We start from the raw sequence: 19,818 nt of genomic DNA, 5'->3' as shown, positions 1-19,818 counted from the left end.
AACATTTTACAACAATGCCCATAAAGCTTTTTCTATTCAATCACAATAGGAGAGCTAGAGCCAGAGCTCCAGCAACAGTAATAAAATGATTCTACTGCCACCTATTCTACCAGCTTCTCAGCAAGATGACAACTTCAGGTTCATTCAAAATCAACCACTGAAGTGATTTTGCAGGACATTATGACCACAAAATGCTAATAAATGGGGGTTCATCTGCTTACCGGGATAGCCTTCCAGACTTTGCCTCACATTGTTCACGGTAGGATAAACCTTGGAGAGGGGTGGGGGGGGGGGTGGGGGGGGGGGGGGTGAGAAAGAATAGTTTTGATGACACAGCTCTCAATTTTCAAACAAAAAAAATACCTTGAGGAAAACATTAAAAGCTTCATTTTTCAGAATAAAATGACAATGCAGCCTAAAAGAAGTTGTGTGCCAGTAACACAGGAAGTCTGTAATATCTTTACTGCTTTTGCACAGCTTACCAAAATTAGCTAGCAAGACTCAAACAATCCTGCTTCAACCACTTCCACAGTGTCAAAGTAAGCCCTTAACATTATTTTATGAGATTTTAGACTCATCTCTTAAATATCAGTATGCAGGGGCAATTAGCGTATGGTAAGGTCGTAGTTTGACAACATTTTCTCCTTGATTTAACAGGCTCCTGCTACAAACTTGTTTCTGCACATGCCCTTAATTGTGCTAATAACCAAATAACCAGGTTAGAAAATAATTTGGCTTAGGTATTAATCACTCAGGCTTCAGTTACATCTCAGTAGCAGATACAAGACTCAACGGAAGACAAAGATAATATAATGATAATGTAACACTCTAATGTCATAGAGATGGAAATTACAGTACGTTTCTATAGTATTCCATATACAAGTTAGTATGTAAACTAAAACACTGAAGTGGCATCCTTATGACTTCACAATGGAAAGTACATCAATGCCTTCCAAAAGGTAAAAGCAAACCAATGACCAAGATTTAAACAACAAATGAACAAGTGTTAAGTAAAGGTCACTAGCATCTAAAAGACATACCAAACGGAGTGGAACATCACATTTAAGGAGAGCTGTCATACTGCTGCCTGCAGCCACCAGGCTCTCCTGGAACTCTGAGCACAGCCATTTGGACCCATCGGCTCCCATTGAACCAATGCTTGAGAACTGTCCAACGACAGGCCAGGATTCTTGTGCTGGTATTGACAAAGCATGCTCTTTCAAAAGCTAGTGAGGGAAATCAAAACATTGTTAGACTTCAACAGGCAAAGAAAACCTTAATTAGTGGTTTGACATTGCTTCTGATATAATAAAGCCCCTATAACTCACTTCTGACAACAAAAAAATTAACATTCAAACTATCTAACTTTGCAACAGAGAAGTCATAAGGCTCTCCAAATAAACCCACTTTTCCTTCAAGAGAAGGTCAAACATTGGAAGTTTTATCCAAAAGCACTGAAGCCCACCATTAAATAATGAGTAAAAAGAATACTAGCAGCTCTTCCTAAAAACATGAAACATTAGCTTTGGAATCACAGTAAATTAAACAACTAAAACTTTTTATATTTGGTGGTTGCAGGCCATAAAATTCCTCTCATATCCTAAAGCCCCAACTACAATAGAAGCCTACAATAAGATGGGAAAAAGAACAGTTGGAGAGAAAACTGAAATAATCCTTTTAGAGGAGTTCTTTAGCTGTGAATGAAATTTAAAGTCACATTAAAACCAGATGGATATAGGCATATATTAAATTGGATACAGTGGCTACCTTTTCCCTCTGCAGAGAGGATACAAAATTGAGTGACCTCAGTCACTAAAAACACAATCTTTTCAATCACTTAAGCATCTGCCACAAGACCATCTTTATCCTTTACAGGATTTTTCTGGTTTATTTTGCTATCATTTAGTGTCTTGCTAGGCAAAAAAACCCATGCCAACAACACATGAGAATGGGCAAGCACTTTATGAGCAAGGGGAGGTCTAAAAGAGTAGACTTGTTTTGGAAAGCACTACGATATATAGGTATTTTTTGTCACTGAAATTTGGCATGGACAGAATTAGAATGTCACATAAAATTCATGAGGGAATTTCAAATAATGCCACTTCAGCAGGAGGTGGAGGTTGAAATTTCCCCAGTTCTGAGGCACTTAACAGATGATATGAAATACCTTACCTCATTCTAAACAAATACAGAAAAGGAGCCCCATAAACCTGAGAAATACAGTCTTGTATGAAAATTAAGCATTATGGCTTGCCTAAATAAACATACAATTGTTTAGGTTGGGAAAATGCCTTTAAAATTATCAAGTCCAAACATTAACCTAGGACTGCCAAGTCTAACACTAAATCGCACCCCTATATGCACCCCATCTATAAGTCTTTTAAACACCTCCAGGGATAGTAACTCAACCACTTCCCTGGGCAGCCTGTTCCAATGCTTGACCACCTTTTCTCAGTAAAGAAATTTCACTTAATAGCTGAACTAAATCTCTCCTGGCACCAGTTCAGGCTCTATCGCTTGTTACTTGGGAGAAGAAACCCACACCCACCTCGCTACAACCTCCTTGCAGGAAGTTATAGAGCACACCAAGCTCTCCCCTGAGTCTCCTGTTCTCCAGGCTAAGCAGCCCCAGGTCCCTCAGCTGCTCCTCATGGGACCTGTGCTCCAGACCCTTCACCAGCCTCATTGCCCTTCCCTGGACACGCTCCAGCACCTCAGGGTCTGTCTTGCAGTGAGGGGCCAAAACAGGATTTGAGGTGCAGCCTCACCAGTGCCCAGTACAGGGGGACGATCACTGCCCTAGTGATCCTAGATCCTTTTACCACTTTGAGACAGGTGTACCCCATCTGTTGCCAACAGACCTGCTATCATGTGAACTGATTCATGATCAAAATACCCAAAATTCTTCCAAAAAAACAAATGGGGGGGATGGTGGTGTTTAAAAAAAACAAATAAATCTATGTTCCTAATTATTCAGTTGATTTAAAAAAAATAATTTAAAAAATCAAGATCTTAGAAAGATAACAGAACAAAACTAAAGACCTGACTGAACTGATGGCATCACCTACATGCAAATTTGGTGTTAATGTGATTTTTTGTCAGGTCAATAGGAAAGAAGAAATTGTAATAGCCCTCTGCATTTCAGTAAACAAAATAAGCCTGTTCCCTATGTGCAAGCAAGTCCGTATCAACACATCTTCACTCAGTGAGTGCCTTTGAAAAAGGCTGTATTTGTTTCCCAGTCACAAAGTTTTTATGGTGTCATACCTGTTAGAAAAACCAACAGCAGACAAAGACATTTGAGTCATGGTGACGCCTCAGATATCCGTTAGTACATTCAGACCACAAGCTGAGCATGGTAGTAATTCCCAGGAATATTACGTGCAAAGTCTACGCTGTGATAAGTTGGAAGCTTACGTTATTGCTAGCAAACCGTACCAATGTATTAAAAGATTGCTGATCATAGCTGGAAAAATTGAACTAAAGAATGCTCCCCAAAATTATATTTACAGTTAAAATTATATTAACAAAAAAGATTATAGTTTTAGTACCTTCCTGAGCCTAAGATGACCCCACTTCTCTTTGTCACTACCTTGATATCGTCCAGGGGTAGAACCAAGCAGATATACTCTACAGAAAGGAAAAACACAACGCAAAGTTATTTGCAACTCTGAAGTGTTTTGGTTTGCAAAGTATTAGGGTATTTATGTAAAACCTATCAGCAAGGCTGAACATAGAAGTACAACTAGAAATAGTTAATCTTTCACATTTAAGCTTTATAATATAAAGTGGATTTTCAGCTGTGTAATTTATTATTAGCATCCTATACAGCTGTCATGCACCACCAGGCTATTCTATAGCCTACACAAGAACTGCATCTATTCCTGTGTACAAAAATGCAGAAGACAGATCATGTTAGCATAAATGCAAAGAGCTCTTATTTGGCAAAGAAATAAATATGTAATTTTGAGTAAAGCCAATCTATTGCTACATCTAAATTGGAAGATTCATTCAGTATGAGATTTCATTTGGTCACCTAATAGTTCAGATGCAAAGTACACCTTCTTCAACTGTCTTCCTAGTAATGGTTTAGTATCCTGTTTGACTTTACCCTGAGAACAGACCTGCTCAGATTCAAAACAATGCTTTAAGCAGCTGTTCTTTACTGTACTCATGCCTAGTTTTATCCATAAATGAATGTCCCCTACATATTTTATATGGCAAGGAACTGATCCTTATCTTAACAACTGACTCTTCCCTAACCCATGCATAAACGCACATCAGTTAGGGCTCTACCAACCTCTCCAAGCTCATGTAGATGACAAAGTGAATAAGAACAGCAGCTCAGGGTGTTAGCTCACTTGATTAAGACAATTATTTTTATTTTTTACCCCTTCCAATCTTCTAAGAATCCACATAAAGAAAAAAGGACTTTTTTTTATGTATTAAACTAGACAGGATTTCAGTCTCTATTTCCACCAAATTTTTTGCCAGCTTATAAAACTACTATTAAGCAGCCAAGGAGATTTACACTCTCTGAAGCAAATGCCACATTTCAGTAGAAATGTGGGATGTATCTATTAGAAGTAAATTAAGCATCCTGAATTATTTTAAGTTATATCAGCAATGCAATATTAGAGAAGACCATTTCAAGACAGAGTTATTATTTAACATAACATTGCCTACCAGACAAATCCATGCCTGTAATGGACAAATATCTATACATATGTATACAGACTGTACTTATATGGTAAAGTTCAGAAACCTATTCTTAATAAAATCCCCATTACAGTAACCTTGGCTTGTATGATCCCTCTTGCACAACAAACTAAATACAATGCAGTTTTGTCTACTGATAATTTTATTGGAGCAAATATTTAAGCTAGACTGACTTAAATGAAACCGAGTATCTATTACGTATATCTACCTTGTGTCAAGTTATTGCTGATGCACCTTTTTTCATTCCTTTAAAACATATGTTTATAAAACTAAAAGCTGGTCAGTTCAACATAACTTACATAAGATTTAAAAAACTGCCTAAAGTTAGACTCATGTTTGAAGACTTAAGTCTGTAAAAAGGTAAGCTTACAAACCAAACCCATGGTCTAATAGATCCTAACAGAGATGTTTAAATTTTTTGGAAAAGCAGCGTGCAAGTTATTATAAACACAAGATAACTTATACCTTGTTTCTGATAAATCATGTTCTTGAATCAGATCTATCCATTCCTTGAGCGTAGGAGAATTGTAAGCCATCAAGTAACTTATTAGGTCGGATTTAAAATTAGTTTCAGATTCACCAGCAGAACCAGTTGTTCCCTGAGGTAGCCTTGGATATAAAGGGCTTAGCCATATTCTAAAAACAAAGCCACAAAAATAAGGACACCACACATTAACACATGGCTTTAGTAAGTGATCAAAGCACACCTGAAGGTCCCAAATGAGTACTAGACAGATCTATTGTGATACTAACTACAAAGTGACTTGCCTTTATTTTACAATTACAGAATCACCAGGTCTTATACTCAATACCATAGAGCTAATACTTCCAAATGAAGACAATCTCACACTTATCCATGCACCTGTTTACAGCTTTCACCACTGTTAAACAGGCCAGGCTCAGACTTACCAACGAACAGTCCTTTCAAAGATTTTCTGTACGATTAGAACACTGTAATGAATTCTTCCGAGGTATTGGCTTCCATAATGATATAGAAAAAATGACCAATTACAGCATTTCAAAGTTCTGCACAGTTTGAAGAGTAACCCACAGTGATAACTCGCTTCTCCAGAACTTCCAACAGAATAAAATAGGGTGGGCATTATGCAGGGAAAACATCTAGCATTTCTTTCTAGTCACACATTATTGTAGCCATGGAAACCAAAGGTTCTGCATTATCAACTTTACAACACATTGATATTATCCTCTGTAATTCAGAAGCCTATAAAAATAAGAAGCCAATGAACCATCACATTCGTGATACTGCATATTATTGCAGGGTGCAAAAGCTAAAAAGAAAAATGGTTTTCATTTTTGACAAGTAGGGCAACTTCTTAATCATCCCAAGTAGGTATTTTCATGCCTTCTTCACTTTCTGAAAAGCTAACTACCAAAAGATACTAAAGCCATCCTTAAGTAAAAGATCTGAAGGCAAAAAAATCAGTGGTTTTATTTTGCCACTCAAAACCCTTGAGACCTTCCCCCAGACAAGTGAGAAGCATCAAAACCTTGCCACATTTAATGGCAGCAAAATGGAAGTCAAGGTGAGAGTAGTTTCTGAAAAGCCATTTTCAATCACAGATTCATTTAGGCTGGAAAAGACCTTTGGATCATCAAGTCCACCTGTTAACCCAGGACTGACAAGTCCATCACTAAACCATGTCTCTAAGCACCTCATCTACATGTTTTTTTAAACGCCTCCAAGGATGGCCATCCAACCACTTCCCTGGGCAGCCGGTTCCAATGCTTGACCACCTCTTCTCAGTAAGAAACTTTTTTCCTAGTACTCAATCTAAACCTCCCTTGGCATAACTTGAGGCCATTTCCTCTTGGCCTGTTGCTTGTAATCTGGGAGAAAAGACCGACCCCCACCTGCCTACATCCTCTTTTCAGGTGTTAGTAGAGTGATAAGGTCCCCCCAAGTCTCCTGTTCTCCAGGCTAAACAGCCCCAGGTCCCTCAGCTGCACCTCATGGGACTTGTGCTCCAGACCCTTCACCAGCCTCATTGCCCTTCCCTGGACACGCTCCAGCACCTCAGGGTCTGTCTTGCAGTGAGGGACCAAAACAGGATTTGAGGTGCAGCCTCACCAGTGCCCAGTACAGGGGGACGATCACTGTCCTAGTCCTGCCAGCCACACTGTGTCTGATACAAGCCAGGATGCTGTTGGCTGCCTTGGCTGCCTGGGCACACTGCTGGCTCATATCCAGCTGGCTGTTGACCAACAACCCCAGGTCCTTTTCCGCCAGGCAGATCTCCAGCCACTCTTCCCTAAGCCTGTGGCATTGCGTGGGGTTGTGACCTGGCACATAGCCTTGCTGAACCTCATACAACTTGGCCTCAGCCAGTCAATCCACCTGTCCAGATCCCTCTGCAGAGCCTTCCTGCCCTCCAGCAGATCAACACTCCCTACCAACTTGGTGTTGCCTGCAAACTTACTGAGGGTGCATTAGATCCCCTCCTCCAGATCATCAACAAACACATCAAAGAGGACTGGCCCCAACACTGAGCCCTGGGGAGCACCACTTGTGACTGGCCACCAGCCAGGTGTCACTCCACTTACTACCACTAGCTGGGCTTGGCCATCCAGGCAGCTTTTAACCCAGCATAGAGTCTAAATAGCTGCTTCAGATTTGTATGAAGAGTACTTCATAGCTAGGCAATTTTTTCACAAAGGGACAGCATGGCATAATAGAAGATCTTAAATCAGCCAGAACAAGTTTAAGGTAACAGCCAGCTCAGGACATAACTTTGTTTACAGTAGAAAGCAAGTAGAGTTCAGGCTTAGACACCTACCACAATTTTAGGCTTGATTTTTGGTTTTCCAAGATAGCTGTATCTTAGGAGTGTAAGACTTGTAGCACTGGATAATCCAACCTAGCATCTTGTCTCCAGCAGTAGCAGATACCTACTGAAAGTATTCAAGTAAACATACACCTGCTAGAGATTGTTGCTTACCCCTGAGTTTTCTGGTGCCAGTCTTCAGCAATAAGATTGGATGTATGTATCACAACTCGAAGACCTTCTTCATATAACAACAACATCATTTTCCTTTTAAAAGAAAAGGATACATAATACTCAGTCTATTTCAAGTGTATTGAGTGTAGGAGATAAATTAACAATTCATTAAAATGCTCCAAGTTAGTTATTATCAAAACCTTGTTCTGCACAGTGAAAACAGTAAGACTTCAATCCACGTGCATGCCAAACTCATGGCAATTATTAGACCACCCCCAAGTACTTTTGTCAGCAGCATCTTACAATATATTCTGGAGTACAGCTTAATATCTCATGCAACTGATTTCCCCAAACAAAAAATTAATACTTGCAGAACACTTTCTATATTTGCTATGTTCTTTAGATAAAATTATTCCTTTGCAGATAGTTAAAAAATTAAGGAACACTAAATGGCCTGTGCTTATAGCTGAATTAAAACCTAGTTCTTTTCTCAAACTGAGAACTTTCAAAATAAAAGAAGGTATATAGGTAACTAACCATTGGGATAGCAAAAAAGGCTATCTATCGTAAATCTAAACTCAAGCTACAGCACAAAGGCATTTTAAAATTAGTAATAGAGTTAAAAATAAACATCTGTAGTTTTGGTAACATAAATGTTCAAATTTTCACATACAAGTTTTCAATAGTTGTGTAAATACAGCATATCCATGTGACCCTGAAGGATGAGATGGTTTTCATAGAAACCAATGCTCAAAAATGAAAGCTGTAAGGAAACACACTTATTTTCATTGCTGTCCCATAGCAAGATAATGCTATGCAAATCATATCAGGCTCAAGTTTAGACAATGATTTATTCAGTAATTTCTGCTTTTGATGTTAAGAGCTCAGCAAACTAGTATTCAAGTACCTGCACATTTTTCCTGTGCTTCCTGCATAGTTTATGCAATATGCAAGACTTCCTAACTATAAAGTAGTTCCCCACGTGTTATGCCTTGATCTAAGCACAAATAGAGTTGACAGTAAAATAAGTATTTTACAGCAAAATAAAGATTAAGGTATATAAGTGATAACTGATTAAAACATCACTACCTCAAAAAGGTCACCAACTTGTAATTTAAGTTTTACATCATACAACAGGAATGATGTGAATTTAAGTCTTTATATTTGATGGGGTGGAAACTGTCAAGCTTCTCTTCAAACAAAATTGTTTCATTACCCAACAATATCCAGATTTACTGGTCTGCTACACACCTGATGTTTTCCACCTGCAGTAGAACATGCATTCAGAAATACTACCCAGAACAACCCTTTAAAATATAGAGCTAAAGAACTGTAGCATTACACATCACTATCCATTACTTATCCCAAAGCGTGGTAGAAGAAAAAGTTTAAAGTTGGGCATACAAGAATGAGAGCTGCTGCTTAAACTGCTTAAGTGAAAATAACCTAAAGCTTTAAAAACAATCAATTTGAAAAACCACCTCAATTCCATCCATATACCTCACTAAACCCGAGAAGCAACATTCATTTTTCAAATGCTGATTTTTCCCTTATTTGCATATTCTTCTCCAAGTAGGCAATGAGGTCAGTTTGCTTTCTACCAGAAACACACCACAAATGGCTCTTTAAGATCAATGTTTTAGCATAATATTATGTTTTATAAAGTGAGTTTATGAAAGGATTGATTAAAAAAATACTGCAGTGTCCTGAATCCAAAGATCTTTGCTGTAAGATTAAATTTGTTCTTATCGATAGCTTGCAATCTACAAAATCCCCTTTGTGACACTTCTACAATACCAAATTTAAGTTTTTTTGAGAAGACCTCAGAATTCACTCTTCCCAGATCCTCCACATTAATTGCAAAAACTGAGTAAATCAGTGTTATGTCTGACCTGCCAATGACTGATCAACTCTGCATTACCGTTTTGGTATTAAGGCACGAGTTAAGAGCCAGGACCTGCACTTCACTGACTTCAATTTTCTAACTTGTACATCTCATATATACCAAATAAACTGATTTGCTTTCTCAAACTAGAGCAAACCTATAATTTATAAATACAAAATAATTATGGAAATTTTTCTTCAAGACTCAGCAATTTCTATGAAGGCCAGTTTTATGGCTTTACAGTAATTTGCAGATAAATGAAACTGATACATATAGAACATGAAAGGTACTACTTTTAAGTTTCATTAATATATATCAGGCTTTCAGAATTATGTTTTCACAAACAATAATCTATCTTGCTATGCTATAAATACTGTGGACTACTAATTAGTCTAGCGTCTTAATCACAGTAACTGCATGTACCAGCTCCACTTCTAAAGATGGCCAGTTTTCTGCTTCATAGCTGTTACTTACGTATGATGAGTTCCAAATGCTATATCCAGCTTCGCCTATAAAATTAAGAAGTTGATCATTAAAAATTCCTATTGTGCATTCCTATATGCAAGAATGTTAAAGGAGAGGCGTTTCTTCATTTTGTTTCACTTCACTGCTCTCTAGCGGACAGATCACAAAATACATTTCTTCCCCCCCCCCCGCCCCCCCAACACCTTTAAACATATTCCCTAATTTCTAGAAGTTAGACTTTAAACAGCCACGCAACTCTTTGCTGGAACTGCTCCAGCAGAATTTCTGGTCTCTTACCAGCAGTATTTTCAGAAACAGTCAGCTTTGCAGAGAAGGACCTGAGGTTCCTGCTGGATGCCAAGCTGACAGAAGCCAGCAAGGTGCTCTTACAGCAAAGATGACTAACAATGTCCTGGGCTGCATCAGGAGGATCATTGCCAGCAGGTCACGGCAGGTGATCCTTCCCCACTGTTCAGCACTGGTGAGGCCATACATTCAGTGCTGCGTCCACTTCTGGGCTCCTCAGTACAGGGAAGACATGGGCACACTGCAGGGTCCAATGAAGGGCCACCAAGGTAATTAAGGGACTGGAGCATGTCTCCAATGAAGAGAGCTTAAGAGAGCTGGGCCTATTCAGCCTGCAGAAGGCTCAGAGAGGATCTGACCAGTGTGTGTAATACCTGAAGGGAGCGTGCAAGGAAGGAGCCAGGCTCTTTTCAGTTGTGCCCAGTATCAGAACCAGAGACACGGGGCACAAACTGAAACACAGGAGGCTCCCCCTAAACATCAGGAAACACTTTTTTACTGTGAGGGTGACTGACCACTGGCACAGGTTGCACAGGGAGGTTGTGGAATCCCCATCCTTGTTCATATTCCAGACCTATCTGGACAAATGGATCTGAGTGACCCTGCTTGAGCAAGAGAGGTTAACCAGATGACCTCCAGAGGTCCCTTCCACCCTCAAGCATTCTGTGATTCTGAAGTATACGATGGCTGTTACAAGCAGCTTAATGGCTAACATTACAAAGAAAAGCATAGAAGCCAGACAGAAATGCTTTTTTATTAGTGCTTTGCTCTTATTAAAGAGTATTTACAGCACAATTTCTAGGGAGAGAACAAAACATGAGTTACAGATGTTAAGAAAGTACTTTTAGCCAGTGACAGCTTCAACATTGTTCGTTTTGGGGTACTAGCATGAAGGAACACATGTAAGTCTACCAGAAGAATCTGAAGGAGTTTTCCTGTCTGAGAATACCATCACAAATGCCATTTCCCCCTTCTTCCTTAATAAGACTGAGTGCAACAGATGGCTTAATTTCAGCTAAAGGATGATACAAATTTCAATTACCTGACAAAAGCTAATGTTCTCATAAGGGCGAGCCTGTGCAAGCAGTTCAGCTTTGGATTCTCTCTTTTCACCATGAACTATCAACAATGGCTTCTTCCTTAAATAAAAGGAGATTACTGTTAAAACATAAGTGAATTAGTAATCAGTCTAAACCACTCCTTAATGTAGCTATGATTTGTGGCCCCTAAATCTGATAGCCCAGCAGGAAGATAGCACTAAAAATCTATATGCCTTATTAACTAACTCAAAAGGGCAGTTAACTACAATAGAACCTGTAAGAGAAAGATACTAGAAAACTTTAATGGGGAAAAAAAGGAAAACAGGGAACACAGTAAATTAAACATCACAAAAGAAACTAATAATACAAGATCTTGTAAGGAACTCCTGCCTATATGGAGGGAAACAAACAAATTAAAGTTCTCAGAAGTACTGATACACACACTGTGGATCTAAGACAATGTAGTAATTGTTATCTTACAGAGAAGGTGGGAAGGAAGAGGGAAAAGGAAAGGGCTAGGTCTACTGCGGCAATAGTTTCATGTTCACTTCCTAATGCTCCATTATACTGCATTTCCAGTAAAAAAAAAAAAGATAGAGAGAAAACTGTACATCATACACTTACTTCATCTGCAGTAGGTTGCAAATACCAGAAAGGAATTTCAAGCAAACATAAAACCTGCGTTCACAACAATATCATACCCGTGATATATTACTCCGATCACTTTCACAGTTTTCTTGTGCCCTTCCCACATTCCCTCCTTTCTCCTGCATTACCTTGCTCTTGGCTCAGTAAACCGTATGGCAAAAAAGTTTGTTATTCTGTCTTTATTGGTCATCTACTGCATTGTTATCATGGCCCACAATGGGAACTCCTAGGTGTTAATTAATAAAATGGTCAGAGTTCAATATGGCTAGTTTCTGATTTAACAGTCTTGAAAAGAGTCAAGAAATCAATAGAGAACTACAACTGTGGAATAAACTTTCAAGGAAAACCAAGAGTCTACACATACACAGCTAGTAACAATTTGCAAATGCAAACAAGTGTTTATCATTCACTTATAACAGGAACTTGCATGAACAGAATGATTTGGAAACTGTATCATTTCATCTTCATAAAAATACCTGAATTCCTGCGGATACTGTCTCACAAGCCATCCCACATCTATACAGTAGTTAAACTTGTACATAAGGAAAAGAAAGCAGACTTATTAAAAAAGAAAAAGCAGACTTTGCCAGAACAATGAACTACAGCAAAAAAAGCTTCCTACACAGAGTCATCAGTCAATATTACGTATCATACATAGCATGTTTTCAGAACAGGTGTATTTTTGAATTTGACATGCTTTCTTTCATGTCTCTTAATTCAGGAATAAATTTAAGTTATTAAAAAATATATATTATTTAACTTGCAGAAGAACCATCTCTTTGCCACATACTTATATCATGAATGATAGCAAAAGCTTCTATGCAATAACAAAAACATCACTCCTAGATCACAAGGTTATTCTCTTTAGAAAACATATTTACGTGCATTTAAATATGCATTTTTCAGTTGCACACTCCCCCAATAAAGGGGAGAATGCCATCTTACAATTGCCTTAATTTTAAGTAGAACATGGAATGATTTTTGTATTTCAATAAATTGTACAGCTGAAAAGATTTATAGTTTCCTCTGTATTTTAACCAGGTTCCCTGCTAATACCAGTTACAAACAAGTGAGAAGACATGAAAACATTCCCTCAATTTAACAATCCTGGGTATCTTGTGTGAACATGGATTATGAAGTTTAAAGTGAAGTAAGAAAGTGAGATCAATTTGGCAAACAGAAAACTCACCTGGGCAGAAGATACCAGAGTCCCAAAAAGAGGAGACAAAATATCTATTAAAAACATTAAAACATAATTGAGTCAAAAAAAAAAAGTTCAAGTAAACTTCACATCTCAAACAATTTGATAACTACCACAAGTGCCAGACGGTTCACAGACTTGGTCTAACAGAGACATTCACACTTAAGTTCACTATTCTGAACACACAGAATTCTCCTGTGAAACTCTTATGGTCTTATGTTTATAAAAAGTATTAATCCTCTCAAAGTAGAAAACAAATTTTAAGAAGATGGAGACCAAGATCATATGGAAAAAAGGACATCAAACTACTCTCTCCCCTATAGAGAGAGCTTGTACAACTGTGGCAGAGTAGAGCAATAGGGGCACAGGTAATACTTAAAAGACTTGTTGCAGACTATTCTTAGGATATGTGTATCATTAGCTCAATCATGGTAACACAGAAAACTAATCCAACTGAGGATTTATAACCCCAGTAACAGAAGCACAACAGCAAGTTGAGAACAAATTACAAATATGTTCTAGGATAGACAAAATATCTCATACCCTATCTCTACAGAAATCAGGTTTTGCAGGTTAAACTTCTCAGCCCCTTCACCAGCTCAATTAATCACCTAGTGGGACAACTACTGCTAAGATAGAACAAGTCAAAAGCCACAATGAATTCACAAAGCGGATACACACAGTAGTAAAGCAACTGAGGTCTCTGACACAAGGCTGCCATCAATAATCAATGCTCATAGGGAGCACATGAGGTCAAGGAAGAGTTATAACCTACTTGTATAGGTCTTCAGTCATTTGTTCTCCTTCAGAGAACTACTTTTTTTTTACTACAACTACACAGCATTCCTGAAGCATCAGTACTGTACACCAAAGACTTCATCTTGACTTGTGCTCACTTCTAATTACATTGAAATGGGCCTACGAATCCAAGCCACAGAACTTCAGCTGTACTGTCTTGTACTGCACCATATAATAGTGAACTACTAGGTCCAAACCACTCAGCAGCATAAAGACAAGTACAACTACTCAGAGATGGTTAGGCACCCAAGAAAAGCACCCCTTTAAGAACCAAAGGCATATGGTCTTCCCCAGATTAACTGACAGAGAAAGCAGCAATAAGCAGCACCATATGATTTGCCTTTGCTAAGCGCACAAGAGATTTCTAGAGCACAGTTCCGAACTCACAACAGACTCTGTATCAGCAAATTAATGCTTTATACATTATACATCTAAAAGAGACAGACAAAGATAACGGAACCAGTTCCTACAACTTGGACATTTAGAATATGAAGCTTCAGCTACAACAAGGAATACATGCACCTAAAAATAGCCACAAGCTAAAAATAAGCACTCTCTTGCAAACAAGTCTCCCAAAAGCCCACTTCAGTAGAAGCCACTTGTTCACCTTTTATGTGCAGGGCTCCAGAATTATAGCTCTGTTCAATTCCTTTGACTTTCGTGAGAAAAAACCTGAAAGGGTTCCCTCCATTCAACAAATCCCAGGTATCTTGGGCTTCATCGGGTGTTTCATTATACTCCTCTGCTTTCTCATCCTCTAAGAGTTCATCATCTTTGCAAAGATTCTGAGGATGCTCTTTGGGTGCATCACATTTTTCTTCTTTCACTGTTTCTTTGTGGGCATGGTTTTCTCGATCTTCAGGCTCTTCATCACTACTAGAAAGACACCAACCTAAGCCTTCTTGGCTAATTCTCTGTTTTCCTGCTGGAGGTATTTCTGTAGAAAAACTTTTATCACTGGGCTTCAGGGGAGAAGCTTTTCTCTTATGAGCAGCCTTCCGAGCTTCGGAGCATGGATATTGCGGCCCACTTGCATTGCCACATGCGGCACCCAACAGTGAAGATGTAGATGGTTTTTCACTGTCTGAATTCTCCTCAGTACTTTCATCACTGCTAGATACTGTCCACTTTCCATGTGCACCTTCCTGAAGCATGTTCCTAGGGATTACAAAAAGAAAACCCCGAACAAAAGTTGTGCATTTTTCCTACGCTTAAGCCTATTTCCCTTCGCAGTTTCCATTTGCTGATTACCATGGAATCTTATATTTAGCAGAATCTCCATGCAACTTCTGACTCGGGAATATTTCATAGTGTTCAAGGGTTATTTGTGTCAGTGCCCAGGAAACAAAGAAACACGCGCCATGGGAGCAACCATCAAGCGGGAAGCAGCTAAAGTGGAAATCTGCACATGGAAAACGGGCTAGGAGAGGGGCACGTACAAGAAAGAACTTCGAAAGTCAAATGAATAGTTTGCCCGACGCAGATCTTTCTCACAGCGACCCCACCGCTCCGGGCTCCGGCGCGCGGAGGACACGGGAGCACGGAGCCGAGCCAGCGCCGCTCTCTCCGGGACCACGGCCTGGAGCCACAGACCCCCGCCGCCGCCCCCCCGCCCCTGCCAGGCCCACAGCCGCGCTTCCCCCCTTCGGCCGAGTGCGGCAGGAACGCCGTCCGCCGCCGCCCATGTGGACGGCACCGCTGCTCCCGCCGGCTGCGACACCGCCCCGCGGGGGAGGCGGAGCCCGCGGCCGAGGGAGGCACCGCAGCGGGGCGAACGGCGGCCGCCATCCCGCCCGCCTCCAGCTGCCGCCGGCTGAGAGAGGGCGAACCAGCGCGCAGGCCGCGGCGCCAGGGGCAGCTCCCCCCGCCCCGGGACCCCGCCACCCGCCCCGCCACGGGAGGAGCGCGCCTTACCGCCCGGCGCGGCGCCCGGCAGCGCGCCCCACGCCCGCCGAGAGCCGCGGAAGGCCAGAGCCCGCCTTCGGCCTGCCCCGCCCCGCCCCTACTCCCGAGCCAATGGCACGCGGCTCATTTCAGCCAATCGGCACCGGCGCGGCGCCTGCCACGCGGGAGGTGGTGGCGGCCCAGCGGTGAGGCGCGGGGCCCGGGCCCGGGCGCGGGCGCGGGCGCGGGCACGCGCACGCTGCGCGCCCCCGATGCCGCGGGGCGCCCCCTGGCGCGGCGGCGTGGGAGAGGAGCTGTGGGGCGCCCGGTGATGCCTGAGGGGTTTCCCGCCCTCCCGGGGGCGCACGGGCGTCAGGGGGCACTCGGGCAGCTCTGGTATCTCTAAGGCTGCTAAACCGGCAGAAACAGCCCCGCCTTAGTGACCCGAATTAATCTAATAAATTTGTACTTGACCTTAATATTAGTTTAGGGAAAGTGCGGTATTTGCATAATCGCTCATTGAGCTCGGTGTTAATGACTGTGTCTGAAGTGTCCCGCTAATGAGGTAACTGCCTGACGGCTACAAGAAGGGAGCGGGAGGAAAACAGGTGTAAAATTAATCAGGGTAAGAGCACAGGGGACATCAAAGCTTCCTCCCTCTGCCAACACGAACTGCCTCAGGTTTGGGGCTTGTTACTCCTGATTCACCTCAAGCTTGTGACTGCAGTTAACAAATAACGTGAGTGTCTTATATCAGCATGTGATAAAATCAGCAAGCTATGCCAAGAAATACGTTAATAAAATTTCAGCTTGGTGGTGTAATTTTATTAGTACTTTTCTGCAGAGTTGCGTGTGGTGCCTCCTGAAGCAGCCTGGGGATATACTCTTCAGTACTACGGGGTTAAACGTTTTATTATCAGCCCTTGCTGAAGGTGGTCTGTGGGTAAAAAGCTGTTAGGAAAGCTGCATGGTTTTGTATGTTATGTGTGTAATCTCTTGTCTAAGTATAGCTCTGGAAAGAGTATTTGTTTTCTAAAAGTACTTCAGGAAAATCTGATGGCTTGTGATGATGCTCGCATGGCAGTCTCTCCTTGTAGTTCCTGTCTATATAGCGACTTAACTGAGAATTAGAGATGCCTGGTATTTTTCAGGAAAAAAATTCAAGGTCTTGCAGAAACAAGTTCAGTTTCTAGAAGTCTGTACTATATATAGTTTGCAAACAGCTTTCTAGTAATAAGCACGTGAAATGTAGAAGTAGGAAATCTTTAGTTTAACCCAACAAAAATTCAAAATTAAATGGACTCAGTCCATTTTCAGCTACTGTAACAGAGTAGATGAACAGGGCTCTGCCAGAGATGCGACTAAACTTCAGCAGTTTATAACTAGCACAGTTTCTTCAGCAAGTGTCTATTTTATTCTTCCCATAACAGTTATTCAAAGTAAGAAATATTAGGTCAGGTTTATTGGTTTTTAATGCAAATCACTTTCTGTAGGTTTTTGAAGCATGTGATGAAGATAACAAAGGCTGTTTAAGCAGAGAAGACTTGAAAGTTGCTGTAGTGATGTTTGGTTATAAACCCTCAAAGGTATTTATTTTTTGATTTATATTCTGAAGATCCAGCTTATGTAGATGTCTCACTATTGATGTATCTCTGTATTGACTGGTCTGCACTAATTGGATTACTGTATGTTTGGTAAACAAAAATACCTACCAATTCTTAAAGTAATTTTCTTATCTGGGGGTATTTATTTCAAAAGAAAATAATCAAACCTCTACCTTTCCTATTACAGACTATGATGAGCAGAAGGATGCGTGTGGTATTTCAAATGTGTACGAGGTTATGAAAAGTGACTTACTGAGCTTGTTATGGATCAGTTACTGGGTTTTATTAGTGGTACACTCCATTTCTTTACTCAGTGGTTTCGGTAGATGTGAAACTACTGCATGTCCTAATAATAAACATGTGTTCTCAAAAATATAGCTATTTCTGGTTTCAAGTAATAGCTGGGCATTTTTAGTCTTGACTTTTCTAATATAAATCTACAGCTGTACAAAAATCTTAACAAAAGAAAGGTCTACTGAGAGAAATCCTGTGTTGCATGCTCACAGGAAGATACAGAATAAATTGTATGGCTTAATGTAGGTCTGAAAGTTGTTCCTACTGTAGTGCTGCAAGCAACTGCAAAAGGAGTATGAAGAAGACACATGCAAGATTTCAGAATAAATACACATTTGTTTGTCTGTGAGTTTGTCTTTCTCATGGCATGTTGATACAAGCTTGACCAATATGCTATAAAGTATATTTAGCATAGAAATTATGATTCATCTTTCTTCTGCAGTCTGAGCAATCTTCTTCCTCAAGGACCACTTGTGACTAATTTAATTTTTATTTTTTTTTACTTAAATACATCTTCTAGGAAAATAGTCTTAACAAGGTCATAAATAAAATTTTGTCTATGATCGTTTAAAGTAAAAACCACAGAATTTTTTTATTAAACTGTGAAAATAGTCATCTCTACACTCCAGCTGGTAAACATTTTCTCAGTAAACTAGGGTCAGATCTAAAAACAATTTAGACTTCTAAAGCAAGTCTTAACTGCAGAATTATGAATCTGAAAATGCTCAGTTTCTCCCTTATATATCTACTGTCTATTTTTACCTTCATGCAAAAATTAGCTATTTTGTTAAATTCCACGAATGTTTCTTCCAGTAAGAGTACTCAAAACATGCTTAAGGCATTCAAACAAGAGCAGGTTCTGTGTGTAAGTCACTGATGCCTCCTTCTTGGAAAGAGACTAGAAATGAAGGACTCCTGTGAATAAAGGAGGTGCAGGTTTAGTTATTTCTTCCTGAGAAGGTGCCAAGTCACACGTGCTGTGTCTCTAGGCAGTGCCACGACCACCTGGCTGTAGACCATTTTGTCTGTGCAGCTGCACAAAAATTAATTAAAAACGGTTGTTCCAGGGCTGATTCCGATGTCTAGTAGTTTTGCTAGCTCCTTAAGTAGGCACAATTTTTCTTTGTGGCTTTTGCTAATGTGCATTAAGGATGGCTTGTGGCACAGCCACACCTTTTCCTTTTGCTGATGGCTAGGCTTTGTAAGTGTTCCTTTCAACATCTGGGTACTTTTTAATCTGGTTCTGAGAAACACACCTTTCTCTGTGCACCAGATAGGAACGAAAAGTGGTAGTTACAGTCCTAAAAGCTGCTTTTTAGGATCCTGTTCTTGAGCATATTACTGTGCATTTTACTTTGTTGTCAAAATTATTACAATCAGATAATTTTATTTCTTCAGAAGTCACTAAGAACAGCCCTGGGAAGGAGAGTACTTTCAAGAGCTTTCCCAAGAAATAGAGAATGGTGTGCACACGTTACTACTTAGTTAAGGTGAAACCGTTTCCTCAGCTACACTACACACTAACATAAATTTTTTAGTAGAAATGGCAATTACTTAGCATCATCAACTGCAATCAAGCAACTGCATTTTTAGTAAATTGTTGCTGCATCTGTTTTTTGGTCATGTTTTCATTTATTCTGTAAATTAAAAGTAATACTAACTTACCCACTAGATGGCACTAACGAACTCTTTTACTGGAGAAGCGACAATAATTTGAATCTCATTTCTACTGTTTTTTCAAAATAATTTGTTAAAACACTTCTATGTTATTTTTCATAAAATATTGTTTTTATGTGGTTATTCATAGAGATTCTGAACTTACTACTGTTTAAAATTAAGCCTTCTGAGACAAGTACTTGGGGAAACATGAAAGTAGAAAGAGATTAACCTGATTGTTGCACTGATCTGTATGTATATTTGATGTATTTATCAGCATATAAAAATCATCATTTCTGGGAACTAGCAATATTGTGGGAATAATGTCTGAGATTTATCCTTTTTTTTTTTCTCTGAAAGT

At 40.0% G+C, this 19,818-nt stretch overlaps 2 protein-coding genes across 3 annotated transcripts in view; one reads left to right on the top strand and one right to left on the bottom strand.

Annotated features, from left to right (window-relative positions):
- Positions 1-16,016, bottom strand: part of TDP1 (tyrosyl-DNA phosphodiesterase 1) — a 45,462-nt gene extending 29,446 nt beyond the window's left edge. The window contains exons 1-11 of the mRNA XM_056346778.1: positions 15,934-16,016; positions 14,627-15,177; positions 13,210-13,253; positions 12,497-12,552; positions 11,375-11,471; positions 10,036-10,070; positions 7,677-7,769; positions 5,185-5,355; positions 3,552-3,630; positions 1,041-1,226; positions 222-270 (exon numbers count right to left, since the gene is read on the bottom strand). Of these exons, the coding sequence (XP_056202753.1) occupies positions 222-270; positions 1,041-1,226; positions 3,552-3,630; positions 5,185-5,355; positions 7,677-7,769; positions 10,036-10,070; positions 11,375-11,471; positions 12,497-12,552; positions 13,210-13,253; positions 14,627-15,173 (1,357 nt within the window). The 5' untranslated portion in view covers positions 15,174-15,177; positions 15,934-16,016. The remainder of the gene's footprint in view (positions 1-221; positions 271-1,040; positions 1,227-3,551; positions 3,631-5,184; positions 5,356-7,676; positions 7,770-10,035; positions 10,071-11,374; positions 11,472-12,496; positions 12,553-13,209; positions 13,254-14,626; positions 15,178-15,933) is intronic.
- Positions 16,017-16,203: 187 nt separating this feature from the next.
- The window catches only part of EFCAB11 (EF-hand calcium binding domain 11), an 80,630-nt gene continuing 77,015 nt past the window's right edge, over positions 16,204-19,818 (top strand). For both annotated transcript variants that reach the window (XR_008823073.1, XM_056346604.1), the window contains exons 1-2: positions 16,204-16,642; positions 17,397-17,489. The gene's annotated coding sequence lies outside the window, so the exon portion shown is untranslated. The remainder of the gene's footprint in view (positions 16,643-17,396; positions 17,490-19,818) is intronic.

This window comes from Falco biarmicus, chromosome 7 (genome assembly GCF_023638135.1).
Source record: "Falco biarmicus isolate bFalBia1 chromosome 7, bFalBia1.pri, whole genome shotgun sequence".
Classification (NCBI taxonomy): Eukaryota; Metazoa; Chordata; class Aves; order Falconiformes; family Falconidae; genus Falco; species Falco biarmicus.
Note: the sequence above shows the minus strand (reverse complement) of the source record. Positions and strands in the feature narration are given on the sequence as shown.